The sequence below is a fragment of the Clavelina lepadiformis genome, chromosome 4 (assembly GCF_947623445.1).
Source record: "Clavelina lepadiformis chromosome 4, kaClaLepa1.1, whole genome shotgun sequence".
Lineage (NCBI taxonomy): Eukaryota > Metazoa > Chordata > Ascidiacea > Aplousobranchia > Clavelinidae > Clavelina > Clavelina lepadiformis.
The window spans coordinates 17,536,254-17,547,064 of NC_135243.1; the positions used below are offsets into that span (position 1 = coordinate 17,536,254).

The following is a 10,811-nucleotide window of genomic DNA, read 5'->3' on the forward strand; positions in this document are numbered from 1 at the left end:
ATTGCGGCTACAATTTTACATATACCATTGCAAATATTCTGATCAAATTAAGAAAGCAATATGTAAATTGTGACACAATGAATTACTTTGACACTACATAACTTAAGCTTAGCAATGATTCCTCAATGCTCGAGCCCCGTTTGCGGTGCTATCTTTTTGCGCAAGTTCTGATTGTCACATATTTTTTTCTTTTTTACTATTTTTGAATTGTGTTGCACGGATTTGTGTTACACGAATTGTACAGGGTCAAGTATAGTCTAGCAATGCTTTGACAACTAATTTATGTAACTTTGTTTATTTGCGTACTAGTTTATAAGTTCAGTTTGTTTGAATGATATAATGCTGTGAGTTTGATGCCTGTATCTCGCATTATGTCAGCATATTGTTGTACAAGATATGGTTTCGTTAAATACAACTCGGCATCTTCCATCAAAAAGTGTTTAGGTATAGTATTGCATTATATTATATTGCGTAATTTTTGGATGTGTTTACATCATGTGACCGTTGAATTAACTGATAAATCAGCATTTATATATTTTGGTTGATGTTTATTATGTGTTTGCTTGTCATTTTTTATTGGAGAAAATATTAGCGCATTATGGATATTCATCATTGGTAGATTTTAGGGTTTTGGAAAAGAAAAACCTTTGAATGACTAAATGAAATGTTGCTGGTTGGGGCCACATTAATACACTGTTATTGTATAGAACACTTATTGAATAGAACAGCTTTAGTCACCTTTTTTATTCAAACTTGAAATCTAAGACGTATCAAAACTACATAAAATAATAACTTTTTATGTGCATGGGAATTATATATACATATGTCTTATATCCATAGGTGCTGACTTTTATTTTTTGAAGGGGTGATGGGGCTATGGCAAGCTACTGTTGTCAACGCAAAAAAAATTGTTTATTTAAGTTCAAATGTTCACCTGTTTTCTGCTATCCTCTTTATTTTTCAAAATACATTATTCATGTATTAGATATTAAGTTATAACTAGTCCATTAATTTTGTAAAGAAATTGGTTGTTGACACTAGACATTATGTACGGTTGCTATTTAAGATAGGCTTACCATATTTTTCCATTCTTCAATCTGGACAATGTAGCCTAGCAGCAATGCACATTGCAATGATATCAGAGTTGTTCATTGTGGCGAGCATACAATGATATTTGAAATTTTTCTCATGCGTCGCACAAATACTATTGTATAAATTACACTGGCCTGCATTTTTCAACTTCAAAATTTTTTCTTCACTAAAAACATGCAAATATAGCTAATTTTGGGGCGCTGATTCCAAATCTGTGGTCCGTTTTATTCTAGCACATCAGGTTTTTGAGATAACTGTTACACGTCATATAGCGTTTTTGATGAATAATCGCAAATAATGTACAAGCTTGACTCGAAAAAATTCACAGTTTGCACACAATTTTTACACATCTTTGTCTTCTTATGATAATTAACAATAAAGATTTTTGAAATATGACAGCAATAACGATATAATCCGGTAAAATGATTATTATTGAAAGCACAGCGGTTCACTACCTCGGTATCTATTTTATTGAAAATGCGCGTCTACCTGATTTTCTCTCATATTTAGTAGAGTCTTCACTTTTAAGACACCAGCAGTAGTCAGCAATCATGCTGACATTCCACTTACCCTGATAGCGTTCATCCATCACCATTATCTCCCGGTGAAAACGTTCACCTTGTTCCTCACTAAACGTCCCACAGTTATCTGGAAAGTAGTCTAGGTGGGAGGGTAAAAAGTGCATTTTGACGCTCATCCTACCCCAAGTTTTTGTAAGACATCGAGCATATCTGTAATAAGCTGTTTGTAATTGGAGGCTCCGTTATTTCCATGGAACTGCTGAATAACAGCTTTTAACCCCTTCCAGGCTTGCAATTCCGTTACAGACTTTTTTTCGAAATCTTCATCCTTCAACAGTTCTCTGATTTGAGGTCCAGTGAAAATACCTGCTTGCAGCTTAGCTTCGGATAAAGACGAAAACTTTTCTTGCAAGTACCTAAATCCTTCTCCGTATTTGTCCATACCTTTCACAAAGTTTTTCATGCACTCAAACTTGATGTGCAAGGGCGGTAAAAAAAACTTTTGCTGGAGCAACAAGAGGATGTGCCTTCACATTCTTAGATCTAGACAGAAACTCATCTCTTACTGGCCACAATTTCCGAGTAAAGTGGGAAGTATCCGCCCTACTGTCCCAGAGATAAAGAAAACAGGGAAATTTAGTGTAGTATAGTATGAGAGCTACGACTTTTAAATCAGTTATGCTCTTGGTACTTTATCATTTGCAACAGAATTTCTATGTCTTCATACGTTTCTGACATCACAGTAAAACGTGCAACAGGTACTGATGGCACAGTTTGCCCATTGTACCACAACACAGCTTTCATGCTCGTCTTTCAAGAATCTATGAACAGTCTCCAATGTTCTGCTGAATATGATATCCTAAATGTTTCAACTAAACCCTGAACATTCTTCCAAAAACCAGAGTATTTTCTTTACTAAAAAATTCTGTAAATTTTTTCTTTCTGTGGCGGAACCACGCAAAACTTGTTCCCTTTTCTAGAAGATTCTTTTCCTTTAATCTTGATGCTAGAAGTTGTTTTGAAAGATATAACTCTCTTGTGAGATCATTCAGCTGAGTTTGTGAAAACAGCTTTGGAGAGTCATCGTTTATTCCTTCCTGATAGTGCTCTCCATCACCTGCACTTCTTTCAGATTCTGAGGAGCTTTGCATCTCTGTTAGAGGATTCGGTACAGGAATTTCATCACAATGTGGTACAGGCCTCAATGCTGACTTTAAATTAGGGTACTTGATATTGGATTTGTTTCTTCTGTTAAACCCCTTAATACACCATACAAAAATAACAGTCATTGCGATGTTTTTTTTGCTCCCTACATACCGTAGGGACGCCAAAGGGAAGGCTCTTGAGTTTTTTATGGTACCACATACGTAGCTTTGACGCACATACGTAGCTCGTTGTGATAACAAAATTTATCTTGATAAATTATATCCTTTTGACAAAAAAGTGGGTAGTTAAACGTAAAAGCGAAAAATTATGCGGTTTTTTGACCGTAACTTTAAAACCTGATGTGACAGCCAAAAAAGGATGGCATTTTTGAAATCAGCGCACCAAAATTAGCTAGAAAACGTTGGCATCATACAAAATAAAATTTTCATGCAGACCAGTGTTATTTAATATAAAAGAATATTATCAACAGAATAAGAATATTGTTATACTAAAAAAATTGTGGGGGTCAAAACAACACAAAGTTGCCAATCTCAAATGTATGAAAAATAATTTTATACATTTTTTGGAACATTTTACTTCATTTACGTTTGCGTTTATTCTCGCAACCTTGTCAAGTACACTTCGATTAGCACATGCTGAAGTGAAGATGCTCTTCATATTTATATTTCTTTAATTAAAAACAAACGTTTAAAATACAAGTTTTTCATTTTGAGTGCTTACAGGGAAGAGCAGTCAGCCTTGAGGAGTCATGGACAGTTAGAACTTCAGCTGATAAATGTTCGGTTTATGTCATGAACCTCGAAATAAACTGGTCATAAAAACCTGTAATTATCTCCAAAAACATGTTACACATTTTACATTGATTTTGTCGTGTTTGGCAGCAAATGTAACAAAACAATGTTTTTTACATACCATGAATTAGTTTGACCATATAGTCTGTAATCAATTTAAACCAGCTTCTTTTATAAAGTACTTTTATTCCCATTGTGATGTTTAAAGTATGGTATTTGCTTGTTCAGTATAAGACAGGGGTCGGCAACCTCTTGCTAGTCGTGGGCCAAATGTCGAGTGTACAACTCTTTGGCGGGCCGGAATTTTCATTAATACTATAATTCACACTCACTTCAGTATATTACGCTACATTTCTGCAATCTCAATCATACCAATCACAAAAAGAACAAAATATATGTATTCACACTTCAACAACACAGCATTAATGTGACACTTGATGCTGCTTGCTTTGTGAAAATTTTTCAACATCTGGTGACAAGTCAGATGAAGCAAGAACCAGAACATTTTCTAAATGGGCGTCGGAAATGCGTGATCTTAGCTTAGTCTTCGTGAATTTCATTGTTGAAAATATTTGTTCACATATGTACGTGCTACCAAACATCGATGCCATTTCTTTTGCATTGTTGGTCAAGCTGGGATAAAGACCACTTTCAAGAAGGTACTTTTTGTAAAAGTCAAGCAGCGATATGCCCTTTGTATGAAATTTTGCCTTCAATTCGTCACTGCATTGCATTTCAATGAGGTCCATTTGAAATTTTTCGGGAATGGTATTGGCGTCCATATCAAACGGAGTACTGAATAGCCTGAATTTATTTTGTAGAGAACGAATGTCGCATCTGTCTTTGTATCTATAACCACTAGTCTAGTCTACTCTTCAAACAATCTCGTACTTAGTACGAGATACTAGTCTACCGCTTTTGCACGGTTTTATGGCATAACAATAGACTAGTACCACGTACTTATGGCGTAACAATACCACAATTCTTTCAAACAGTGCTAACACTGCAGTTTGGAACTCAATAAGAAACGGCGGGCCGTATTCTTGTGATAACTAATTAATATGTCTCGGGCCGGACGATTTCGCATGGCGGGCCGTAGGTTGCCGACCCTTGGTATAAGACTATAGGTCTAAAAAATCTATGTGTGCAAGGTTGTGATGTTGTATACAAATAATGTAGTAAACTATGCAGAGCCAACTTGATGCATGATGCTATTTATTTGTTGAATCAGTTCCAAAAGATTCCCCAGCAGTGATTCAAACTTGTTATGCATCTACTGGGCAGAAGGGATACACACGCAACAAAAATATCACTGGGCATCCTAAGCACAGGGGATGGAAAGTACAAGAAGGTTAGTGTTTTGTGCTGCTTCCAAATTTTCCATTCCTGAAAAGTGTTAACTTAATTTAGATACTAGATTATAAGAGCATTCAAAATCTGTCCAATCTTTAGGAATAAAAACACTATTTATTGTATGTCAACTACAATATTTGGTATGGATGGTCTGATAATTATCTTTGGACTGAGGAAGATTTTTGCCTGACTTAATCTTCGTGATGATTCTTCATCGCTTGAGCCTCGGTTACTTAGCTACCCTTTCTGTAGGTTCTGAATGTCACACATATTTTATTTTGGCTTTTTTGTATTCCCCGAATTTAAAATTGTCCAACAGGTGTAATGAATGGGAGCAAGTGTCATTAATGCCTTGTCCAAGTACATTACAATGGTATGAGACCAGCCTGAGCTGCTACGAGCTGAGCCTTAGCTGATACGAGGCCAGCTAAGGTTTGAAAACCAGGATCCCAGTTTCAGGCATTCCCCGGATTTTGTGACTTTTCAACTTCTTGTTTCCTGGTTTTACTTCCGAAAATTCCTGTGGTACCACAATGTCAAAAGTATGAACATATATTGCAAATTGACGTAGATTTTAATCTTCGCAATCAACAAAATGCGCAATTTCATTCGTGAATGTTATGACAACACAATGTATTAAACTAGTCTGATAAAGTTTGCTTTACTGCACATGCTTAATCAAGTTTCAAAAGCAGTGGTCTAACGTTCATACAATCATACTGTATATAGACGCAAAATGGCAAATAGTAATCTAAAGTTTGGGAATATTTTTCCCAAGTTGATGATCAAGCCACATGTCATAGCTGTTCAAAAAAGTTTTCTTGTAAAGATGAATCAACTAGTCTCTCATGTCATTTGAAGACCAAGCACAGCTTTAAGCTAGATAGTGAAGAACAGTCTTGTTCTAAAAAGACAGCGAAATACAACAGGAATCTGTCAAACGCTCAATTATTGGCATTTTTTGTTACTCTCATGAATCTTGCAGACAGGCTTGGGTCAAATCCTATATTTTTACATAGTAACGAAACATTGGAATTTAACCTTGTTTGTTTGTTTGAGATTAATTGTGAAATGTTTGTGAATGTTTTTGTTGTTTCAAATATGAATAAACAGGTCGATTGCAGTTTTCTATCAATGAAGGAACAACTTCAAGAATTATTTTCCTTTGCCGTTAAGAATTTTGAACACGTGCAATAAGCAAAATTGGAGGGTTCAAAATTCGCACAAACTCAAAATTTATAATATGTTTTCCCAAATCCTTATCTATTTTGATAATAAAATTTTGATAATATGATAATTTGATAATCCTTATTACTGTATTCTCTGACATAATCTTTTGCCCAAGAACTTCATTCATTTTAAAAGTAGATCATGCAATCTGTTTTCGTTGGTTTTTATGGCGAAAAATACAACATAACAAAGTGAAATTGCCAAGTAGAGAGTATGTGTCATTTACAGTTACGGTTTTGACGTTCCATATACTAAGTACTGAAGACATGTGTTAATTATGGGAATTGTTTATATTTGAACAGCGGATACTGTCCATCAAGGATACATTCTTGCAACACAAATTCACAAGTTTCGTTGGCATCCAGGAGCCAATGTAAGTTTCGCTTAATTATTGCTTGCTTTAGAGCAATGTTTCTACGTATTTGTTTTGCCATACAAAGGATTCTATGTAGGCCAAAAATGTTTCAAAATTGATATAACAAAAGCAAAAAGGAAAATTTGTAAATTTTGCTTGCTTGGAGAGCTCAATAAATGACAACAGATCACTAATCTGATAACAATGACAAGTACCGTAAACTGGGGTTACTTTGCATTTTGTCAAAATCTTTTTCATTATTTTTTATACATACAACTAAGTCTTATAATTTTTGCAAATTTACGATGTTATTATATATACCATCTTTTCATATTAAAAATTTCTGATATGCCATGTAAATCCTTTACGGCTCACTCTGCAATGTTATCCGGAGAAGGGAATAACTTTGCACCCTCAATGAAACTTTTGTTAATTTAAATTAGATTTGATGGTTGTTTTGAGTAAAGTTAGCTACTTTAGGTTCTATTTAAAACAGTTCTTTTGACATTATATTAATTATTATGTATAATGAACAAAACATTCAATACAACAAAAAAATCAAGAAGCCTGCAAAGTTACCCCTTCTGTGCAAAGTAACGCCAGTTTACGGTATTCTCTTTACCCACTGTTGAATTAGCTGTTGAAAACTTGTTATTACCAGTCCAACATAGCACTGATTTTTACTTATTGAAAGTATTTTTGAACTAATTGCAGTTTAGGCCAAGGGTATAAAAGTTTTGGGAAATGCTGCTTTAGAGTAATGTGAAATGTAAAATGATAAGTTGTTATTTTAAGTCAAAAATATATTTTAAGCATATTTTTTTAAATGTGAATCACATTGTTGGCGATTTGCTTTGACTTGCAATGTATGAGAGTACCCTTTTTACTAAAGTTACCAACATTTTTTTGCACATACATAACATATGCTTTCCATACCTGTGGTATGTAAAAGCTATTATACGATATATACATACATATTGAATCAAAGATTGATACTCCCGTCATTAACGGTACCAGTTCTTGGCAAACAGCATTTGGTAATGTTTCAAAAACGTACAACTACAGGTTACTCTTGGTCAGAACATATGTGACCTCACTCATTGCTACTACACTAGACATTTTATAGATTAAAAAAGATTACACTGGTCAACACGATTTTTTAATGCCAAAGATTTGACAACGATTTTAGGCTAATTTGGGGTCGCTGATTTCAAAAATGGCAATCATTTTTCTCAATTGGCTCTAGTTTTTGAGATATTTAGATTTTTCACTTTCGGAATATCCACTCATATCACACATAACGCAATACCAGTTTCAGGTCTCAGCCAACTCTAATACACTTGGACAATAGCCAGTAATATATTCAAATGCATAAATATCACAATACTAAATCAATCAGTGCATAATAAGTCTATTTTTATATATAGTTGCTGGTGAATCGCTTTTTGTATGACTTTCTTTTATGGCGGACGTCAGTACAATAATGCTGAAAACACCAACAATAGTCTGTCATCATGTTTTTCTCCCATCTGCCCTGGTATCTTTCTTCCATCACCTGTATGTCCTGATGAAATCTCTCCCCTTGTTCTTCAGAAAAATCTCCCAAATTGTCAGGAGATTTATCCAAATGGCTGTGGAGATTGTGCACTTAAATGTTCATATTTGCCCCTACCTGTTGGTAGGCCTCGAGCATATTTTCCACCAGCTCTGGATAGTTTTCTGCCTTGTGGTTTCCAAAAAGTTCTTCGCCACAGACATAAAACAAGACCAAGCTTTGAATTCCACATTGTTCATGCTTGTTCCAAATTTGAATGATTGATTAATTTTCGAATTTGAGGCCCATCAAAAATGCCTGCTTTCAATTTTTCGATTGTCAGTTTTGGAAAACGTCTACAAAAACTTTTACAACAATCACATTTGCCTGACATGGAGAGGTGGTAAAATGATCATATTTCTTTGAAACAAAGGTTCTTTAATCACATTTGCTTTACCTACTTTCAGGTCTTCACTTGTGAACCATGCCTTTTTTACCCAGTGCTGGATTTTTGCCCTGCTGTCCCACAAGCACATAAAGCAGGGATACTTAGTTTATACAATTTGCTGCCCAAGCAAAAAATTTCACCATCTTTAAGTCAACACAAATCGACCACTGGTGCTTAGCATAGCAGATCTTCCGTACAACTAATTTGACGTTTTCATACTCTTCTTTCAGTTTTGTAGAGATGCATAGCAGTTGACATTATGCAACAGAATGCATTTTAAACTTTTGGTAGAGCTGTCTATAAACAATCGCCAGTCTTCTTGTTTGTAGTCTAGGAATTTTCATTTTGAGGAGAAGTCCAGTTATATCATTTCAATATACAAGGTCTGCATCTTGACTGAAGAAGGAAGGAGTTCCTCTTCTCTAGTCCGGTAAGCTGTTATCTTTGCATCCGCCTTTAGACAGTTCTTTTCCTTCAGTCTGGAAGCTGAAACCTCAGATGCTTCTTTTGCTATGGTCTCTGATAAATTCCTTTTGTGTGAACTGTTCGGGAGTGGAAGAGCTTTCTTCGTAATCAATAAAACTGTCACCATTTGCTTCACTACGTTTCCTTTCATGCTTTTCCTCAATATCTGTTTCTTGAAAATCTGGTACTGATGTAAATGCAGGTACGGGAATGCTTTTGCAGTGCTCAACCGGTCGCCTTACTAACTGGTTTTAAGAGTAACGCTTTATACACCTGCAACTCGAAAGAAGCAAACTTGTTCAAGGCAGGTTTATTTAATAAGAATCACAATTGAGTCTATTATGAGGTTTCAACCCAAACGCAAACAATGACGTGATAGCTAAAACACTGTCACTAATGCCAGAAATAGTGAAAAATGCTGAAATAAAGAAAATAACTATATCTCGAAAACTAGAACCAATTCAGCAAAACCAATGCCAAATTCGGAATCAGCGACCTAAAATTACCCAAAATCCGTTGAAAAATTGCTGGCACCTCAAAAAAAAAATTTTTTTGTTGGGCAGTGTTATCAATAGCTAAAGCAGCGTGGTCCAACTACAGGCAAGCGCGTAAAATTTTTGCGGCCCGCGAGCTTTCACGGTATTGATTTAATTTATTTCAATTAGAACAAGTATAGCATTTGGATAATAAGTGTCAAAAATTTAATTCAAAGTTGTAGACAGCAGGGCCTATACTGTTTCAACCTATCAGGTCTCGTCAGTACAACTGGGTTTCTTAAAGGCTGATATGTACCTAATGTTCCGGACGTTTTTGTTTCCTTTAAATATTCCACATTTTTCATGTTATGTATCTTTTAAATTGGAACCCTAATACTGGCTATTGCGCAACACTCAGAAATTTGGCATAATCCAATACTGTACTGTAATTGCGACAGCATCATTGCATCGCATCATCTATTTGTGTGTTACGTCATAATAGTGGGCATTACAGATGTGAATGAAAGTAAAGTAAAGTGGCCCGTAAAGTGTAAAGTAACTTGTAAAGTGGCCCGTAAGTCAAAAGTAGTTGGACCACGCTGAGCTAAAGAGTTGACAGTAAGGTTTTATTAAAATAAACTTTTAAGAAACATATTTTTGAAAACCTGATAAGAACCGATTAATTTTTTTTAAAGTAATTCGGTACGGGGATTTGTAATTATTTTAAAAGTACCGATGGTTCCAGTTTCGATGCTGAACAAGTATCAATTTACAGTAATTCGGTACTATAGTACTGTATGACGGTGATGCCCATCTTTGCATATATTTGTATATAGGCTATATTCGATATTGCTTTTGAATAGAGTTTTCTTTCAGGTTGCTGTCGGCAGAAATAAAACATTGAACGCGACCTGTTCTGGAACTGTCCGTTTCACAAAAGAAATATTTATACCAAATCCGAGCTCGGCGTTGGCTGAAGCGGTGGCAACATTTCCACGTGGCGCTTTTCTTTATAAAACCACTATAAATATTGTTCCTCGCCCAGATATTGGACGTTTCAAGCTTGTGGAAACTGTTTAAATGTTTTGCTGGTTTAATACATTTGCATAAAATGAGATCATCTGTTGCTTCAATCTTTAAGTAACGTTTGTTAGTACTTCGACAACTTTGGCCATAGCAGTTTGCCAACAGTCAGTAGAATTTGTTACAAATGCTCGATGTACATTGAGCACCAGACTTGGTTTCTGACTAAACCATTTACGGTTTTATGCGGTTGAAGCCTCCTGCCTCTCCATCAACCCAGATCCACTCATTTTCCAGTAACTTGTCGCTCATTACAATCCAGACACGTAGGACAGTGGAAAGCAAGGCGCTTGCAA

General features: G+C 35.4%; 1 protein-coding gene across 1 annotated transcript; it reads left to right on the forward strand.

Moving 5' to 3' along the window:
* The first annotated feature begins 288 nt into the window (after positions 1-288).
* On the forward strand, positions 289-10,549 carry LOC143452277 (large ribosomal subunit protein bL27m-like). The gene is made up of 4 exons (XM_076953179.1): positions 289-444; positions 4,803-4,922; positions 6,457-6,527; positions 10,309-10,549. Exons 1-4 carry the CDS (start codon positions 354-356, stop codon positions 10,510-10,512), a joined length of 486 nt encoding a protein of 161 aa, XP_076809294.1. The 5' UTR covers positions 289-353; the 3' UTR covers positions 10,513-10,549.
* The last annotated feature ends 262 nt before the right edge of the window (positions 10,550-10,811 follow it).

What these genes read in the sequence shown, in the direction of transcription:
- LOC143452277 (XM_076953179.1), top strand. Translation starts at nt 354, where the DNA reads ATGCCTGTATCTCGCATTATGTCAGCATATTGTTGTACAAGATATGGT. An exon ending in TTCCATCAAAAAGTGTTTAG is followed by an intron (nt 445 to 4,802) that starts GTATAGTATTGC and finishes TTGTTGAATCAG; the next exon opens with TTCCAAAAGATTCCCCAGCA. An exon ending in GTTGGCATCCAGGAGCCAAT is followed by an intron (nt 6,528 to 10,308) that starts GTAAGTTTCGCT and finishes GTTTTCTTTCAG; the next exon opens with GTTGCTGTCGGCAGAAATAA.